General features: G+C 41.2%; 1 protein-coding gene across 3 annotated transcripts in view; it reads left to right on the forward strand.

Annotated features, from left to right (window-relative positions):
- The window catches only part of LOC132807673 (doublecortin domain-containing protein 2), a 122,104-nt gene that overhangs the window by 26,813 nt on the left and 73,815 nt on the right, over window positions 1–21,476 (forward strand). For all 3 annotated transcript variants that reach the window (XM_060821717.1, XM_060821721.1, XM_060821720.1), the window contains exon 5: window positions 12,540–12,671. In XM_060821717.1, coding sequence (XP_060677700.1) covers window positions 12,540–12,671 — 132 coding nt within the window. The remainder of the gene's footprint in view (window positions 1–12,539; window positions 12,672–21,476) is intronic.

Genomic DNA, 21,476 nt, shown 5'->3' on the forward strand with positions numbered 1-21,476 from the left:
CTCCAAAAATGAGCACACTGTAACAGATGATAGAAATTCCTTTGTTTTTGGGGTTGGGGGAATCAAGATGTTTTTCTTCTGCTGAAGTCTATGATGCTTGTGCTATTTGAAGATTGCAAGGGAATAAGCAAATTGATGTTAGAAAATAAATTGATAGTGTCTCTAATTAAGTCATGCCCACGTAACAGAAAGTACAAATACAATGAGATCCTTGATCATGCAAAGCATTGTTGAACACTCTTTAGGGATTCTAAAGCAACAATTGTTCAGACTGCTCAAAAACCAGTGCAGCTCCACAATCCAGTCAGTCACCATCTGCTGTGGACTGAATAATTTTTGCAATTCAATGAGGATTAAACATGCAGCAGTGAAAGGAGGAATTACATTGGACTTCAGGTTGACAAAAGGAGGATCAGGAAGAAAAGGTGCTCATCACGGAGGGAAATGATATCAAGCAGAAATATGGATACAAAATGATGTCAGTGATAATGACATCTGCTAATTATCATGTTCTACTAATGACTCACCAGGAGATGTCTCATCAATCTTCAGTACAGTTTTCAGGATTCCCATTCTCAAAAAAGTATAGCCTTACTGAAAGGTTAGGAATATAGCTTACTTCTGCTTGTGTTGATCTTTGTAAGATAATTCATAGAGAATAATTGAGAAGCCTGGTCACCTTATTATTGGAAAGATGTGGAAGATTTAGAAAGTGTGCAGAGGAGATTTAACAGGATGCTGTCTGGACTGGAGGGCATGTCTAATGAAGAAAGGTTGAGGAAGCTAGGGCTTTTCTCATTGGAACGAAGAAGGATGAGAGATAACTTGATAGAGGTGTACACGATGCTGAGAGGCATAGATAGATAGGCATAGATAGAATGGATAGCCAGAGACTTTTTCCCTGGGCGGAAATGTCTGTCACGAGGAGGCATATGTTAAGGCAATTGGAGGAAGGTTCAGAGGAGATGTCAGAGAAAGGTTTTTTACCTCAAAGAGTGGTGGGTCCGTGGAATGCACTGCCAGCAGTGGTAGTACAGTCAGATACTTTAGCCACATTTAAACGATTGTTGGATAGGCACATGGAAGATAATACAATGAAGGGTATGTAGGTTAATCTGATCTTAGAGCAGGATTGAAGACTGGCACAACATCGAGGACCGAAGGGCCTGTATTGTGCTGTACTGTTCTGCTGTTCTAAGTAAGTAGATTAGGTCTCTGAGCTTTGCATTCATACCACTGCATGACAGAGTACTATCACACTACCCAATGGAACAATACTATCTTCCAAGGGGTATGATAGGGTCAGAGGCTGAGGTGAATAATATAGAGAATAAGAGTTCAACTCCATATGACAGCTTGAGAATTTGAGTTTGCAATGCTGGCTCATTAATATCCTTTAGGAAGGGATATCCACTGTCCCTACCTCATTTGGAGTATGTCATTGTAGTTGACACTCAGTTGTGATTTGAGGTGGTCTAACAAGCAAACGTTTACAACAAAAGGTTGTTACAGTTAGAACAAAAAGCTGGTAGGGTGTGGAAGTTGGGTATTTAAAATTATTCAAGGCTGAGTTAGATTTTTCTTAGTCTAAGGTTATGGGATGCTGGCAGGAAAGTGGTGTTGAAATCACAGTAAAATCAGCCATGATTTTGTTAAATGTTGGAGCATACTCAAAGGAGAAAGTGAGGTCTGCCGATGCTGGAGATCAGAGCTGAAAATGTGTTGCTGGAAAAGCGCAGTAGGTCAGGTAGCATCCAAGGAACAGGAGATTCGACGTTTCGGGCATAAGCCCTTCTTCAGGAATCATACTCAAAGGGCCAAATGACTTACGCCTTCTCCTATTTTCTATGTTTGTATGAAGTCACTACATTGCAAAAATTCAAGGAGACAACTTTGACAGTCCTAGCATTGACTAATAAACACTGGTCTGATCAGTGATGTTGATATCCGACACAGGAATGAAAAAAAAAATGCAATTCAATCATACAACTTGTGGCATTGTTCAATTATACTGCCCCATGGCTTGCTATTATTATAAGGTACAGTGCTATCACATCATGGGATGGTGTTATCATCTCATAACATGATACAATACTGTCATGTAAATGATTGCCTGATGCTATCATATTACTCATGCTCTCAAATATCTCTTCACTGGCCTAGTGTTCAGATAAGCACCATGGTTAAAGATGTGTAAAAAAAACACTACATCAGACAAACTAGCAGGAAACTTACCACCAGGATACATTGACACAAACTGGCCACTGAAAGACATGACCCACTATCACTAGTTTCTATACAGACAGACAAAGAAGGACACCACTTTGTCTGGACAACACACACATCCTAGGACAGGCGAAACAAAGGTACGCATGAAAATTCTTAGAGGCATGGCATTCTGACCAGAACTCCATCAATAAACACATTGATTTAGATCCTATCTACCTTCCCTTGAAAACAAGAACCGGAAATGACTTCACCCATCTTAAGAAACCAAGACCTATAAATAGAGAGGTGGGACACACCACCAATGCTTCACTGGAGACTCTCACTGATGATGTTACCTAGTATGGTGACGAAACGTCTGAAACCTTCAAGCTCAGTGAGGAACTTACAGACTTATCATCAACCTGAGCTACAAACGTTCTCAAAAATTGCTAAGCGCCATTATAGTTATGAATTCTCAACCCTGTTATTGCTGGGAGATGAAGCATATTTGATTATTTTGTAAGAAGAAAAGCTGAAAGATGCGAGGTTCTCGTATTGCAAATACGCATTTTGGATTTTAAGTGATTGAGTTATACTAACGTCCTTATCGTTATCGAATGGAATGCAGTGAAGGGTTATTATTGATAAAGAAATTGGTCCTAATAGTTTGAAGAAATCACATATGTTATTAAGTATTTTATGTATGGCAAATTAGATAGAAATTATCTTCATTATTCTTGTTTACTCAAACAGTGTGGCTGTAGTAGTATCACAATTGAGCATGGATTTAACTCTTTAAGAGCTAACAGGTTTATCTATTTTGAATTTTTCATTTCTCCACTGAATTCCACTGCAAATATTGATGTTTTTTGGGTTTTGATTTGGATGGTGAAAGGAATTCAATATACCTTAGCCTGAGCATGTCTTCACTGATATCCACAAATAAGCTGACTTCTGGCAGAGGTTATTTGATAGTGACCAAGTGTGGTAATATAGCCTTTTACTTCCAATCTATCCCTCCAGCCCAATGTTACAGAGGCAAATGACAATACCTGCAGCATCTACTTTGGCAGATATCAGCCGATGCAGATAATCTGCCACATCTTGGATCCATGTAGCTAATGGACATTTATTCATATGCTCAGCCACTGAAAATGATGCAATTTTTTTTAGTCTTTGAGAACATCTGCATAAAAAGTTGCAATCGTGTGTGAGTATTAAAGAAGAACAGACATCCAAAAGCTTAAGAAAATTCAAATTTTGTGTTTTTAGGGCTAGATCACAATGCTTTGTGTTAAAATTTGTTTGTCAAGACAAATCCACTGGGTGGTGCTAGTGGTCTGCTTATATTGAGGTTTAAAATGATACCAAAATCTGAGCAGGAACAAAGTTAAAAATCACACAACACCAGGTTATATAGTCCAACAGGTTTAATTGGAAGCACACTAGCTTTCGGAGCGATGCTCCTTCCTTAGGTGGTTGTTAATTAAACCTGTTGGACTATAACCTGGTGTTGTGTGATGTTTAACTTTGTACACCCCAGTCCAACACCGGCATCTCCAAATCAGGAACAAAGGTTTCTTGCAACCTCCTCTCACCGCACCAGTAGGACCTGAAGCAGATATACAGGCATGTACAATGTATGAGAGCCCCCCATGCACTATGGTACTAGATTGTTTTTCTTGGATGAGCCATTGAATGCAGCTCCAAAAACAGGAATTGCTGGTGATAATCTTCTGATGAAGAGTCGCCAAACCTGAAACGCTAACTTTGCTTTCTCCTCACAGGTGCTGCCAGACCTGTTGCATTTCACCAACAATTTCTGTTCTGGTGGTTCAGATGGACATTGGAAATCTGTTGGCACTATTCGAAACAGTGCAGAGAGTTCTCCTGGAGTCCTAAGAGTTGTCACAATGGAAGTGGAAATTGTGAAGAAGCATTTCATGTTTTAATGATGGGGAATGTAAAAGTCTCCGCCTCATTCTTCCAGTGATAAACCTGAACCCATGTCCCTTGTTTCTGATCGGCCACTGGAAAATGCTCTTTACTTTCTTGCTCAAAATCATAAGTTTGAAAACCTAATTAGACTTCCCGTAACCTTTTCTCTGCCAGTGAAGGAAGTTCTTATCTGAAAAAAATTTTACATTCATGATATAATTTTATACTTTATCCATTGCTCTAACACTGTGCTGATGTGCACACTACATCAACATTAGTAAAACTGATGACTTGCCTGAATGCAACCTCATTTCCTCACTATTGCATTCTGTGTGTAAAATTCAGAATTCAGCCTTGGAATCCTGACTGTAAGATACTTCTTCAAGCAGTACCTACATGGTACCTACATCAAGTGGGGGTCGGAATTCAGATCGCTTTCCTCTGATGAGGAGGATTGAGGATGGCCTTCTTGCCTGGAAGTCTATTCAGGCCCTTAATTTGTCTATTTCGGCCACATAAGGTTCAACAACTGCTGAAAACTAAAACTAAAAATCCTGGTTCTATGGGAGCTTGACCACACCCTCTCAGTCTGCTTCTATTGTTCCAACTTAAAAAAAGCAAGTTCTCACAAGCTGTTTACTCGAGTGGTTCTGGTAGACTTCTCATCTCCTCTGCCTTAAAACCCCTCTTCAAAACAAAGGCCAAAATACATCTCTTGTCGCCACAGTCTCATGACAATTCCTATGATTTTGTACTTTGGTACCTAAAATGGTACATAGGTCTGTATTGCAGGATTTTAAATTTTTTTTCTTTTTTCTTTTTTTTTCATAAAGACTTGTACTTAAAAATATCTGTACCTTTGTACTGAAGATGGCACTGGAAATGGCAATTTGTAAACTTTTCACTCATGAGAGTACAGGGGAGGACCATGTGATGTCAGCAAATAAGGAATTGATCAAAATGCACAAGCAGCTGCAGGAATGGCAGGCTGGTTTGTTGGTGGCATTGGGCAAACTGACTCGAAGGCTGGATTACTCCACCAACATTGAATTCTCAGAGTTTCTGGATGCACACACAGACCTGCCCTCCATCACTGTAGCCGTTGGGAACCAAAGGCAAGGTGATAGGTGGGGGGGGGGGTGGGTGTCCTTGATCTCATTCCAGGTTCCCCTTCCTCATGTGAACACAGGACAGTGCCAATAGGCATCCAGTACAAGGAGTGACCTCATATAACATGCTCCCGCCCCCAAGCAAAGATGTTTCATCTCTTGACAGAGGAGTCCGGACCTTCCACAACTACCCTGCCATCAGCCTTGCAAGGGATCAGACTGGGGATAGTGAACAAAAAAAAAAGCAAACTTGCTGTAAAATCTCAGCAGGTCTGGGAGCATCTGTGGAGAGAAATCAGAGTTAATGTTTTGACTGAAGATAGTGAACCTGCCTTTGGCCATGATGCACTCAGTAATACCGACCCCCCCCCCCCCCCCCCCCAACCACAGATGCACCTAGGGTCCCCTGACTTAAACTCCAAGGTCAGCAGGATCTGTGAGGGGCAGCTCATTCCCACTCAGTTCCAGAGTCTGGGACAGCACCTAGCTAGAGTGGCAGGAGATGGACAACATCTTCAGAGTGGTACATGGGTGACACCTCATTGTAAATACATTTTTATATTTGAAAGCATACATTCACTTTCCATCATCAGTTATGAGAGAAAATGTGATTTTAGCTGTGTACTGATTGGAATGAGGACCAGGTGGATCTCACTGACTATGAGATCCTTGATTGGGGCTGTTATCCTTTGCCAAGCAGGAAGTCCTAGATGGCAGTCATAAACCAGCGATTCAGAAACTCCTCATTCTCAGAACTGGCTCTGAGCTGGCTGGTCAGACCCCTTGTACCATGCATATGTAAATAAAGGGTGAGATGGTGATGCCAGCCTCTGTACAGTTATTTCAAGCTGCAACAACAAGAATGAAGATATATAGGCTAACCATCCTCTGCAATACATTGTGTGTCCATCATAGGCATTGATGGGATTGTTTCATAACTTTGCATGATGTAGTCAGGAGTTATGTGGGGGTGGTAGGGGCAACATTTGCACTGTGCATAGTAGGCTAATGCCTGAAGTTCATATACACCATTTCACAGTTTTCTTTCACTAGTTACTGTGCGGATGTACTGCAAGACAGAGAGCTGCGAGCATCCAATCAGACAGTGAGTGTGTGCTAAGAGGTCAAGTGAGGAATACTGATGTGTACTCCCATTGAGTGCATGAGTTAGCTGCCTGTCCTTGTTTGGAAAATGTCCAGACAGCAGCATTACAATGAAAGGCAATGAAAGGGAAGGCAATGACCGAGAGGTATTTTCACTAGGTTATTAATCCAGAGACCCAGACAATGTTCTGGGGACCCAGGTTCGAATCCCACTACGGCAGATAGTGGAACTTGAATTCAATTAAAAAATCTGGAATTAAGAATCTCCTGATTACCAACAAGCCATTGTTAATTGTTGGAAAAACCCATCTGTCTCACTAATGTCTTTCAGAGAAGGAAACCTGCCATCGTCACCGGGTCTGGCCTATTTGTGACTCCAGACCTACAGCTTCCATGCTGTACATCTCTATGACGCTATGACTCAATGTGGTTGATTCTCAATTGCCCTCATAACAAGCCACTCAATTGTTACCAATTGCTACAAAATCTCAAAGAAATGAAACCGCAAGGATTACCTGCATCAACCTAGGCACCGGAAAAGACAACGGCAGAAACAGCCGTGTTAACCCTACAAAGTCCTCCACGCTAACATCTGGTAGCTAGTGCCAAAATCTGTGAGAGCTGTCTCACAGATCAGTCAAGCAACAGGTTGACATAGTCATACTCACGGAATCATAATTTACAGACTATGTCCCAGACACGACCATCGCCATCACCATCTCTGGATATGTCCTGTCTCACCGGCAGGACAAACCCAGCAGAGGTGGTGGCACAGTGGTATACAGTCGGGAGGGAGCTGACCGGGGAGTCCTCATCATTGACTCCAGACCCAATGAAGTCTTGTGGCTTTAGGTTAAACGTGGGCAAGGAAACCTCTTGCTGATACCAATTAGTGTCCTCCCTGATGAATTAGTACTCTTCCATGTTGAGCAACACTTGGAAGAAACACTGAGGATTGCAAAGGCATAAAATGTACTCTGAGTGATGGATTTCAAAGTCTATCACCAAGAGTGGCTCGGCAGCAGTACTACTGATTGAGTTGGTCATAGCTGCTAGACTGGGTCTGTGGCAGGTGATGTGGGAACCAACAAGAAGGAAAACTTACTTGACCTCTGCACCTGTCCATGACAGCATCAGTGAGAGCGGCCACCGCACAGTCCTTGTGGAGGTTAGATCATGCCTTCACATTGAGAATAACCTCCACTGTGTTGTGTGGCACTATCACCATGGTAAATGGGACAGACTTCAAACAGACTATACATCGAGCAACTCAAGACTGTGTGTCCATGAGATGCTGTGGGCCATCAACAGCTTTAGAATTGTGCTTCAGAATAATTTGTAACCTCATGGCTAAGCATATCCCCCCACTCAACCATTACCGTCAAGCCAGGGGATCAACCAGGGGAGTGCAGGAAGACACACCAGGAGCAGCACCAGGCATACCTGAAGATGAGGTGTCAACCTGATGAAGCCAACAAATAGGTCAACTTGCATGCCAAGTAGCACAAGCAGCAACTGATAGACACAGTGAAGTGCTCTCACAATCAACGGATCAGATCTAAGCTCTGCAAGTCCTGCCACATCCAGTCATGAATGGTAGTGGATGATTAAGCAAATCGCCCGAGGAGGAGGCTGCACATATATCCCCATCCTCAATGATGGACGAGACCAGCACATCAGTGCAAAAGAGAAGGCTGAAGCTTTCATAGCAATCCTCAGCCAGAACTGTCAAGTGGATGATCCATTTTGGCCTCCTCCAGTGGTCCCCATCATCCCAGATACCAATACGATGTGATATCAAGAAATAGTTGGAGGCACTGGATACTGCAAAGGCCTATGGACCCTGACAACATTCTGGCAATAGTACTGAAGACTTGTGCTCCTGAACTTGCTGCTCCCCTACTCAAGCTGTTCCAGTATATGTACAACCCTAGCATCTACCCGATAACGTGGAAAATTGCCGAAGAATGTCCTATACTGATGGAAGGTACCATCAACTGTGCTATCAAACAGCACCATCTTAGCAATATCCCTCTCTGGGTTCTGCCAAAGCCATTCAGCTCCTGATCTCATTATAGCCTTGGTTCAAACATTAACAAATGAGCTGAATTTCAGTGGGGAGGTTAGAGTGACAGTCCTTGACACCAAGGCTGCATTTGACTGAGTATGGCATCATGGAACCCTAGCAAAGCTGGAATCAATGGGCAAACTCTCCACTGGTTAGAGTCGTACCTGACATGTAGGACAAGATGGTCATGGTTATTGGAGGTCAGTCATCTCAGCTCCAGAATATCTCTGCAGGAGTTCCTCAGAGTAGTATCCATCCATCCATCTTCAGCTCCTTCATCAATGACCTTCCCTCCATCATAAGGCCAGAATGGGCATGTTAGCTGATGATTGCACAATGTTCAGCACATTCACGACTCCTCAGATACTGAAGCAGTCTGTGTCTAAATACAGCAAGATCTGGACAGTGTCCAGGCTTGGACTGACAAGTGGCAAGTAATATTTGTGCCACAAAAATGCCAGGCTATGACCATCATGAATAAGGGACAATCTAGCCACCACCCTTGACATTCAATGGTGTTACCATCACTGAATCCCCCACTATCTATATCCTGAGAGTTATTATTGATTCGAAATTCAACTGGACTCATCACATAAACACAGTAGCTCCAAGATCAGGTCAGAGGCTAGGAATACTGTGGGGGGTAACTCACCTCCTGAATCCGCGAAGGCTGTCCATCATCTACAAGGCACAAATCTGGAGTGAGATGGAATACTCCCCAGCTCCCTGGATGAATGCAGCCCCAATAACACTCAAGAAGCTTGACACCACCCAGGACAAAGCAGCCCCCTTTACTGGCATTACATTCACAAACCTCCATTCCCTCCAGCACCAACCTTCAGCAGCAGCAGTGCGTACTCTCTACAAGAAGTTTACCAAAGATCCCCAGGCAGTACCTTCCAAATCCACAACCACTTCCATCTAGAAGGACAACAGCAGCAGATACATGGGATATGCCACCTTCAAGTTTCCCTCAAAGCCACTCACCATCCTGACTTGGAAATATATCGTTGTTCCTTCACTGTCGCTGGCTCAAAATCCTGGAATTCCCTCCAAAAAGGCATTTGGGTAAACCACAGCAGCTGGACTGCAGTGGTTCAAGAAGGCAGCTCACCACCACATTCTCAAGGGCAGCTAGGGCCGGGCAATAAATGCTGGCCAACCAGTGATGCCCACATCCCATAAATGAATAAATGAAAAGAAAGGCACTGCTGTACTCCAAAGTGTAGCATTGAGGTAAATAACCATCTTGCAGGTAGGTTGCTGAGAGGGCATGCTGATGGTAGTATTTGCTGCCCAAAGAGAATTCTTCTTTTTCCAACGTGCTCTGCTTTGACTCTGTTTCTAGTCCACAATGTTTATTTCCACACCTCTTACCAGCTCTGATCAAAAGGTTTTCTTCTGGAGTGTGGCGTTTTTGTCCATTGCTGCTCCCATATCCAGTGTGAATTGTTAGTCAATTTACAAATTTAAGCTGCTGACTGACTGTCTGCTTATGTCTTCTTAAAGTGATAATTTGACTTGTCTTCATAAAAATGTTCCTGATTTGTCAAATTTGTTCCCTCTACTTAGTAACATTGATATATTTCAGCAGCAGTGTCCACCATTGATCACCATGTTGAATTGGGTTCTGGCTACAGAAGCTTGTGTTTGGGTTAGTTTATTGCTGCCAATCTCTCACATTGAATCTAAGGAGCTGTGTAATAATCAGTGGTAGAATGTAAAGGATAAGAAGTGACACTTGTCTTGTATAACAAAATTTAGTTTATTGCATGATAGCAATAGGCGGCACGGTGGCACAGTGGTTAGCACTGCTGCCTCACAGCGCCAGAGACCCGGGTTCAATTCCCGCCTCAGGCGATTGACTGTGTGGAGTTTGCACGTTCTCCCCGTGTCTGCGTGGGTTTCCTCCGGGTGCTCCGGTTTCCTCCCACAGTCACAAAGATGTGCGGGTCAGGTGAATTGGCCATGCTAAATTGCCCCTAGTGTTAGGTAAGGGGTAAATGTAGGGGTATGGGTGGATTGCGCTTCGGCGGGTCGGTGTGGACTTGTTGGGCCGAAGGGCCTGTTTCCACACTGTAAGTAATCTAATCTAAAAAATCTAAAGGTGCATGTTACACTAAATTGTGAAATATAACTACAATCATTAGGAACCAGAGATGATATAACTTTCTCCACCGGGACCTTGTGCTGGGTTGCCTTGTTATCCTCCTAAAGACTGTGTGACATGACTAACTTGGGTGGAAATCACATTAACTCTTGGATACCTATTACCTTATTCAACATGGTGGACCCTTCCTTGGGCACCCTGTAAATCATGGAAGGACCTCCCCGCTCACCTCACCACTCCCAGCAACACAGGGAACTCCTGCTGAGAAGCATCCATTTTCTTTCATGATTACTGCCCTCCCCCTCACCGTCTTAATACCCCCTGCTATCGTACCTTGATTCTGGACATCTCTGTGCTGGCTGGCCCACACAGTACCCGCAGTGGTCACTGCTCCCTGTGACATTGCTGAAACTGAAGGGCTGCTGACCCTCCAATTATCCAGCGAGGCAAGAGCCCCACTGTTAAAGGGGAAGAGGCCCTAATGGTATTTAATTAGGAAGGTATTGTGTTCCGCAGGGGTTTCTAAAAATGGCAAGGTTTCTGTGACCACTGCTGAGGCTGTTACCGTAAATCCTTCAATTGGCTATCACAAGTTGTACAGTCAGCAGCTCATTACATTTTTACTCCTGATTTTATTTCTGTTTCCATTGATCTTTCCACTACAGGATGCCGTGTATCTCATGGGTATTCTTAGTTTCTCATTTTATCCCTTTTTTTCTAACATGGCTGCCGTTTAATAGTTTATCCCACTACAGATCTTTCCTTTTGCTTTCCTCTGCATTTCTTTTCTTTCTGTTCTCCCTTTCCCTTGTGCTGCTATGATTTTATAGTTTGCTCCTCTCTCGGCCTTCCTGTCCATGTATTCAGAATAAAGTAAATGAATTAATAACAACGATAGAGGTTCCAGAGTATGATCTTCCAACCATTATGGAGACATGGTTACAAGTCGCCCAAAACTGGGAACTAAATATTAAGAGTTACTTGACTTGTCAAAAGGACAGGCAGCAAGGAAAGAGTAGCGGGGTAGCTTTGTTAGTATGAGATAGAAAAAATGTGCTAGTACGAAATGATTGAGGGTCAGATGATGCAGAACCTATGCGGGCAAAGGTATGAAATAATACATTGGTGGCATAATCGAAAGGACCTCTTAAGATTAGCTGTTCTTTAGGACAGAGAACAAATCAGGAGAAAAAGGGAATGCATTAATCATGGATGATTTTAATCTTCATTTGGTTGGGGAAATCAAATTGGCAAAGGTAGCTATGATGAAAATTCAGAATTAAGGTAAGGAATGCATTTTTAGGACAATGCCTGTAATTAGTGGAGTGCCTCAGGATTCAGTGCTGGGGCCACAAGACATACCTCACAGTAAGAGGTTGCCAATTGAAGACAGTGAGCCAGTGTGCAATGGCTCCGCGGAATTCTTTACCACAGACGGCTATAGAAGCTGGATTGTTAAGTATATTCAAAGTTGAAACAGACAGATACTTAGTCCGTCAGGGAATCAGTGGGTACAGGGAAAAGGCAGGAAAGTGGAGTTGAGGATGATCAGATCAGTAATGATCTAATTGAATTCAGGAGCAGTCTTGATGGGCAAATAGCCTACTTCTGCTCCTACATCTCAGGGGGAAGATCTTAGGGTCTGATATGTTGACTGACTCCTCTTTTTCCATTGATGCTGCCTGATTGAGAAACCCCTTCTCATTTTCTACTCATTTATGAGTACCCACTTTCTGTGAACACTGCAGATGCTGGAGATCAGAGTCAAAAAAGTGTGGCACTGGAGAAGCACTGCAGAAAAGTCTGATGAAGGGCTTATGCCTGAAACATCGTTTCTCCTGCTCCTCGGTTGCTGCCTGGCCTGCTGTGTTTTTCCAGCACCACACATTTTGACTTCTACTCATTTATGTTGAGTTTTAGTTTCAATGTAAAATTTGCCTTTCATAATGGGAGAAAATATGGACTATTAAGAATGTTTATCTATACATTTTCCTCTTTTCAGCATTTTTACCAATGGAGACCTGCTGATTCCCCCTGTGAGATTGCTTCTACCAAAATATACTGTCCAAGACTGGAATCGTGTCCTTGCCTTGATCACAGAGAAAGTCCACTTACGCACTGGAGCCGTTCAAAGGTAGATTCTTACCTTATTTCGTTAAAACATGACAACATTACACACTTCTGTTTCCTGATATCGCTAGAGTTTTGTAGCATCATTGGAGATTCTTGAAAATTAGTCAATTACAGATATACATGGTATGTTAGTTTACACAGTTCGCTATCTATTTAGTGTAATTTGCACACTCAAAAGAATGAAAATTGTATGGGGAAAGTAGTATTCTTTAAGTTGGCTAAAATGAGAGGGATTAGTTGTTGGCTCAAATTATTTTATTATTTTAAATCGAGTTTAGCTTAGAACTAAATTCCCTGTGAAGTCTAAAGCCAAAATAATACTCAAAAAGGATTGAGGGAGGACTGAAGTTACAATTACTTGTAGAACTGAAATTGTACTGGGATTTGCAACTTTCAGATCAGGTCCTGGAAATTGAACTGAGTGAATAAGATCAGTGAAGCTGTACTTCATTTTCTTCACAACATTATTTCTGGCTGGAAGAGTCGTGGGAGAAATTGCAACAATTATGATTTTTCTGTAAAACAAGTTTCAGGGAGGAGAGCATGAAGAGATGGGAATGAGAGTAAGGAAAGTAAATGCTGAATTGTAGACTAACATTTTTTTCAAGGTGAAGTTTTGGGGTGAGTCACAGTGGAGTAAAATTAGAAGGGAATTCCTTTATAAAAATACAACATGAAAATAGATCAAAGGGGAGACTAAATTTAACTTTTCACCTTGAAGGAAAACATTGTGTGAGATGAAACAAGAAAATACTGGGAATAGTCAGCAGGTCAGGCAGCACCTGCAAAAAAAAAAGAAATGAGAGAAGAAAAAGCAATGATGGAGAAAGAAGCAACTATTATTTTGTTCCTCCTTGGTTCTCTCTTTACTTTAACTTTGGATGACAGCTGTTCAGGACCCTGTCATGCACATGTCCTCCAAACATATCGTTTTTTATTTATGTCATTGGCTCTCTCTTTGACCTTACACTCCATGGATACTTTTGTCAATTGATCTTCCCTGCTGTCTTCCTAATCATGTAGATTCTCTTTTATTCATTTTCCTAATATCCTCCCCTTAACTCCTTCAAACGTATTGCATTTGTAACTTCTCCCAGTTTTGATGGAAGATTACAAACCTGCAATGTTACCTCTTTAACTCTTCACAGATGCTGCTTGGTCTACTGAGCACTGTCAGCATTTGCTGTTTTTGTTTCAGATTTCCAGTGTCTGCACTGTCATCTTTTTGTATTATACAGGAATACCTCCAGGACCACTGGGAACTCCACTAATATTTAAACACGGCTAGATCTTTTTGGCTCTTGGTAATTATGCACATGGTTTAACTCGTCAGGGGATAGATAAGTCATCTTGGCAGTTGTTAATTTAATTTTATTATTCAAGTGTTCTTTGGCATAGACCTACTTATTTCAAACATCCAAATTTGAGATGCAACATGTGCTTATATCAACCAAACAGCACTAACAACTAGCTATTTGCATTAATGCTAAGTTCAAAAATGTTTGTCAGTGTCTTAAATGCTCTGTTTACGAAGGGCAGAATCAACAGTTTGCATAATTAAACAGAAGTATACAGTAACCTGCTATATATCAGATATGCTTTTAAAATTCAAGCCAAGTATGGTTCCTGTGCACATTAAAAATAGAAGGCTCTGTGTCTGTAGTAGAAAACCACCATTTGAAATCCAGGAGATCATCTGGAATCTCAGAAAACTTTAAATGGAATATTTTTAATACTGCAACATGGATTAAAAAATGTGTAGGGGACAGATTTCTGTGCATGTGTCCACAGATGGTCTGTTATATATGTATTGCGCTCAATATACTGAGATAGGACTAAGAACTGCAGTATAAATGAGGGAATTGGCTTTGGGGATTTACAAAGTTCTGTGACGATGCCAAATTAACATTAGTAGAAATGAATTTATTAAGCTAGACACTTCAGCAAATTTGCCATTTGAGTTGAGTGTGTTGAAGGGCTTTGTTTCCTTGTATTTTTCCTTCATAGGCATTTTTTCAAAAACTATTATTGTTTTGCACACAAGCTACATCCTCCAGCCCTCACTGGGTCATCAATGAGATCAGTAATTGACTCAAAGCAATTTTATTAATGTTGCAGTTTTAAAATGGCTATCAAGCAAAGAGGAGAAATGCATTTGTATGAGTTCTGTGCCACAAATGATGGGGATTGTACCCCTAAAGCTGATAGATGCATTGAGCTTTTCCAGAACTGACAGCTATCCAGCTTTATGTTTTAGTACATTAATGTAAAGTCTCATACTCATGACAGAGAATACCATCAAAGGTTGCTAAATGAAACCATTGGTAGAAATTGTTGCAGCCCGTATAGAGGGATGACTTTGCAGGGGTTTATGAAATTGTGAGGGGCATCGATAAAGTGAATAGCAAAGCCTTTTCCTTGGGGTGGGGGAGTTAAAAATTAGGGGCGTATTTTTAAGGTGAGAAGATAAAGATTTAAAAGGGACCTGAGGGACACAGAAGGTGGTTTACATCTTGAATGAACTGCCAGAAGTTGTAGATGCAGATATAGTTACAACATTTAACAGACATTTGTGTAGGTACATGAATAGGAAAGGTTTAGAAGGACATAGGCCAAATGCGGACAAGTAGAACTGGTTTAGTTTGGGAAACTCGGTCAGCATGGCCGAGGTGGTCTGAAGGGTCTGTTTCTGTGCTGTATGACTGTATGAATCTTTGATTCTATGACTCTATGACTCTTATGGCACTCATAATTTTTAGAAAGAATCTTGAATTTTCAGTGGCTGATGGAAGGATCACAAATGATTAACTGAGGAATTTCAGGGTTTAAGATATTAGCTGTAACAAATAAACTAAGATCAACATTAAGTAAACATTATTTTATTGGCATCATAACTACAGCAAAAAATTTCCCTATCTAACTTTTAAAAGTGCTGGAAAAAAACCCTCTATGGTTATGTTATTCTGTTCCTTGAGGAAGACTTCATTTGTCAGGAACCAATCTAAAGTTATTCTCAGCTCCTGATAGCTTTCTTCTATTTTCTTTTCCATCCCTGAACTGACTTTTGCAGTGAAGGGTATCCTGGATATTTCCTCCCCCCCTCCCCACCCCCCCCACCCCCCCAAGTCAAAGTTAGGTGAATCTTTCAGTCCAATTCTTGCAGGCTGACCAATCTGAGATTCAGGGATGTCTTAGGAAAACCCTGCAACTCGATGCTACAATGGTTTGCAATGGACTCTTCCCTTTTCAAAGACCATCTCCCATGGTCATGTGAACCACGTAGGCCTTGTATCCAGGTAGAAATGCGAATTAGCTATCCTGTGGATCCTCAATTCTTATCTTGGAATTAGACAGTTTACAGTCTAACTATGTGCAAAACCTGACATTCCTAAAATCTATAATTCCTGAAACCTAATACATTGTAATTAGGAGGTTGCAAAAATCCCCTAGGCTCTGATCTCTTAACCTTCATTCACTGTACATTTTGGGAAAATAACTTAAAATGCCTTGGAGAGGAAGTCTATTCACCACTAGCACTTCAGACCTGGTCATTATTTACAGATGTATTTGCACCTTCTTCCCAGTATGACAACCTAGGCTTCTCTGTAACAACCAAGCCACCCAAAGTTATTGTTCAACAGAATTCAGAACATATGACATGAGACTTCCATTCCTTTTTTCTTGTCGTAAATTAAAGAGATAGCCCTCAGACATAACATAGAAACATCGAACACAGGAGCAGGAGTAGGCCATTTAGCCCTTTGTGCCTACTCTGCTATTCAATATGACCATGGCTGATTATCCAACTCAGTCCCCTGTTCCTGTTTTCACTCCATGTCCTTTGATCCTTTCAGCTCTAAAATTCAATGTTTTGGCCTCAACTGCTTTCTGTGGCAGAGAATTCCATAGGCTCACCACTCTCTGGGTGAGGAAATTTCTCCTCATCTCAGTTCTAAATGGCTTATCTTGTATCTTTATCCATCTGGTTCTGAGCTCCCTGGTCATTGGAAATAAACTTGCTGCATTTACCCTCACTAACCATGTTAGAATTTTATAGGTTTCTCTGAGACCAGACCCCTCCCCCACCAAACCACTTAACTCCGGTAAATATGGTCCTAGCCAATCTGATCTTTCTTCATACATTAGATCTGCCATCCCAGGAATTAGCCTGGCAAACCTTTGTTGCACTCCCTCTGTAACCAGATCATTCTTCTTCTGATAAGGAGACCAAAACTGAGCACTATACATAAGGTGTGGTCTCACTAATGCCCTGTACAACTACTGCAAGACATCCCTGCTCCTGCATTCAAATCCTCTTGCAACGAAGACCAACATTGCACTTGCTTTCTTCACCTCCTGTTGCACCTGCATTCTTTCTTTCAGTAACTGGTGTACAAGGGCACCCAAGTCTCATTGCACCTCTCCCTTTCCCAATCAATCACAACTCAGATAAGAATCTTCCTTCTCGTTTTTGCTACCAAAGTGGATTTTCTCACATTTATAAACATTAGAATTTATTTGCCATGCAATCTTTTGACCTTCATATTTATAGCTAAGTCATATTGTAGCTTTGATCACAATGCTCCCATTCAGCAAAATTTTTCTATTGAGCTAAATACATTGTAATTAGGAGGTTGCAAAATCCCCTAGGTTCTCGTTTCATTAACCATTATTCACTGTTCATTTTGGGAAACTAACTTAAAATGCAAAATACTTATTCTAAAGGACCTTGTTTGCTGACCTCTATTGAAATCTGTTGTAAAGTCACGCTCCATATTTACTCATTCGTCATCAATGTGGTTAGAATTATCCTAACTTTTACACCTAGCTCAGGACACCTAGTCCTATCTTGGTGATGTCCTGACTTCTCACGGAATATAAAAGACACAGGATGGTAAAATTTCACAGTACAGATTGAGGCCTTTCAGCACAACATATCTGTGCCATGTACCTGTCAGACAGAGTCTTCCAGTTAATCTCATTCCTTCACACATTCCCCATAGCTCTTTTTTGTGAAAGGCACAAATGCCTCTGAGTCAACTTGTAAGAGTGACTGAGGTCTCAATATCTGGTATCAGTGTTGCTTTGGGAGAGGGTAAACAGCCAGAGGTTGTGGTCTATGTTGCTACTATTGATACAGGTAGGAAGGGGGATGTGATTTTGTAATCAGTATTGAGTGAGCTAGGTAGAAAGTTAGCAAGCAGGTTTTCATATGCAGTAATCTCTAGATCATGCAGTGATAACAAAGACCAGGCTCTGGAAGGGCAAAACTTAGTGTTAAATCTAGGTAGATTCACAAGTATTAATAAGCATTCATCAAGTATTATAAAAGGCAGAAAGACAAGTAAAGAAGATGGGAGAGAGGTTTTGGGTAAGGAGAGCATTGCAGGGCTGGATAAAATGAATGTTCCAGACAGTCCACATACACAAAATCAATTTGGCTAGAAGTAAGGAGCAAAAAGGGTACAATTACTTTACAAGGTGAAGTCTATAGACTACAAACAAGTGGAAAGAATATAGGAGAGCAAATCTGAAGGGAAATTACAGAGAGATGCCAACATTATAGAGTAATTATAATGGTACACTTCAATTACCCAAACACAGACAGGGATACTTGTGGTTTACAGGGCATTGAAGGGGCCAGGAATGCATGCAGGAGAGCTTCCTAAAGCAGTATGCTTCCAGTCTGACAAAAAAGGATGCACTGTTGGACCTGGTTCTTGGAAATGAGATGGACCAGTTGTTCGTTGGGACATTTTGGGAGTCAGTAGTCATTGTATTGTAAGGTTCAGAAATAATGTTGGAGAATGACTTGCAACTATCCCAAGTGAGAAAAATCAACTGGAGGGGAACCATTTGAATAGGCCAAGTAAAGAATTAGTCAGGATTGACTGGAGCAGAGGTTGGCAGGATAAACAGTGACTGAACAATGGACTGTCTTCAAAGAGGAAATGGGTTTACCAGTCAAGGCATATTTATCTCAAATGGAAATGGTAGCACAAACAAATCTGGAGTTCACTGGTTGATAAAGTAGATAGGCACACTTTTTTTCCCCTTTATCTTAACTTCTTTGATGTCAGGTTAAAAAATAAAATTGAGAAGAATATTGGAGGTTCAGATGAGAGGTGAAAAAAGCAAACAGAAAATCAAAGAGGAATTATGAGAAAAGACTGGCAGCCAACGTAACGAGTTATTCCAAGTCTTCAAACACCCATAAAAGGGGACTAAAGAGGGAGTAAGGCTGATGTTGGGGGCGGTGGGGTGGGGGTGGGGGGGAGGTTGTGAAAGGACCTAGAGGCATGGTGTATGGCTAACGTATTAAATGAATACTTTGCATCTGTCTTTATCAAAGATAGAGACGCTACCCTGGCAGTGGTGAAAGAGAATTGGACTCAGTCACTAGAAGGGTTCAAAACTGATAGGGCAGAAGTGTTGGACACAATTGTCCTTAAAGTTGACAAGGAATCAGAACCAGATGAGATGCATCCAAGGATTTTGCAGAAAGTGAGACTAGAGATTGCAGGAACGTTGGCCACAATATTTCAGTTTTTGGACCTGGTTCTTGGAAATGAGATGGACCAAGTGGACTAGTTGTTAGTTGGGACATTTTGGGAGTCAGTAATCATTGTATTGTAAGGTTCAGAAATAATGTTAGAGAATGACATGCAACTATCCCAAGTGAGAAAGATCAACTGGGGGAGAACTTGAATAGGCCAAGTGCAGAATTAGTCAGGATTGACTGGAGCAAAAGGAGGTGCCAGAAGATTGTAAAATTGCAAGTTGATGTGCAATTATAAACTGAGGAAGGTATTGTGGAACTCCAAAAGAACATGGATAAATTGAGAAGCAATAAGTGGCAGATGAGTTCCACTGTAAAGAAATGTGAAATGATGCAATTTGGTAGGAAGACCATTGAAAGACAATATACAACTGATGTTACAATTCTAATGATAGATACAAGTGCAGAGGGTTTATATGTGATGGAGATGATTGGAAGTGACAGAAAGGATGGAGAGATCAGTAAGTAAAACATACAATATCCTGGACTTTATTAATAGGGGCTGAGAGTAAAAGAACATCGAAATGATGTTGAACTTGTGCAAAACATTTGTTGGACCTCAGCTGATGCTTTGTGTACAGTTTGAGGCACCACATTATACAAAGAATGTAAAAATATCAGAGAGAGTGCGATAGTAGTTGACAAGAATATTTCCAGGGATGAAAAACCTTAGTTATTTGGATAAAAATAATTTGCAAGGGTACGGAAGAAAAGCAGGAGATTGGCACGAGGTCATGATAACTTAATGAATGTCCCAATGACCTCTTTCTGCGCTATAACACTCCCACAATTCTGTTTCTAAGTTGATAGAACTTCATTCTTTTGATCTATATGACTGCTAGTTTGTGACTGCATGCCTTGAATAGCCATTCTTTTGCCCTCTATGTAGTCAACATCCATCACATAATAGTCACACGCATGCAATCTGTATTATCCTCATGTAAGATATCAGCAGGCATTCCTGAAACAACACATCATGTTATCTGTTACCTAAAAATAAAGATGGGTTTGAATTTCAGATGAACTCTTTTATCATAACTGATGCTGCAAAACAGACTCTTTTATGGAACGACAGTTAGCAAAGTGGTCAAGGATAGAGTTTAAGCCATCGCTCATTCTGAGTTACGTTGTTAGGGATACCTTCCTAAAGCTGAGAAAACAGGGTCTGAGAATTGTTTGAGGGAACAAGAAAACATACTGTTTATGATGGGTCATTTCCTCATTATACTCCTCAACTCCTACTTCCCAAAACATTTTTAACAACTGCTTCAAGTATTTGTCTGGTGCTAAGAGAAACAAGTCTATTTTGGAGATAGACATTCCATGTTTCTGGAATGACCAATTAAATGATCCGGCCCTCGATGAGACGTCCATTTTAAAATTTCCAAAGTATCCGCAGGTTAATCAATTCTATTTTGAAGTCATTACTGCTCCATGACCACCAATCTTAGTCCATTAAAATCAACTCCACAGGTCAGTAATCCTACTTTCTGTGAAACTACTTTAACGTTTTTGAATCGTTCACTTGGTATTGGGACTGAAATAGAATGTAACAGGATGATTTTCTTAGGAGATGTGACAGGGTAGCTGTAAATAGATTATTTCTCCTTGCGGGAGAGTCAAGGAACAGAGGGCTTAACCTCAGAATCGCCTCTCTCCAGAGGTGGGGGAGATTTCTTCTTTCAGAGGATTGTGAATCTGTGGAAATATTTTTACCACACAGGTTTGCAGAGGTTGGGCATTAAGTATATTCAAGGCTGAGCTAGACAGATATTTAATCGGAACTAGAGGGCTTAGGTTTAGGGTGAGATGGGAAAGATTTAAAAGCGAACCAAGGGACAAGTTTTTCACACAGAGGGTGGTATGCATACAGTGGTGGAGGCTAGTACAATTACAACGTTTAAAAGACAGCTGGTTGGGTTTATGAATAGGAAGGGTTGGGACAACTGCTGCCAAATGGGACTAGATTAATTTAAGATATCTGGTTGGCATGGACGAGTTGGACTGAATGGGTCTGTTTCCATGCTATATATCTCTATAGTTTTGACTCTAAGAGTCTTGGGGAAAAGGCAGAAGTATGGAATTAAGGAATTTCACATCAATCATTATTGCATTGAATTGTGAAGCAGATTTGATGGCCTGAACAGCCAACTTCTTCTCCAATATCTTGTGGCCTTGTATCTTTATGTTTTGACAAAATATTCTACTGATGAGGATATAGAAGTTACTTTTAATGGAGTTTGAAAT

This window comes from Hemiscyllium ocellatum, chromosome 3, assembly GCF_020745735.1.
Source record: "Hemiscyllium ocellatum isolate sHemOce1 chromosome 3, sHemOce1.pat.X.cur, whole genome shotgun sequence".
Classification (NCBI taxonomy): Eukaryota; Metazoa; Chordata; class Chondrichthyes; order Orectolobiformes; family Hemiscylliidae; genus Hemiscyllium; species Hemiscyllium ocellatum.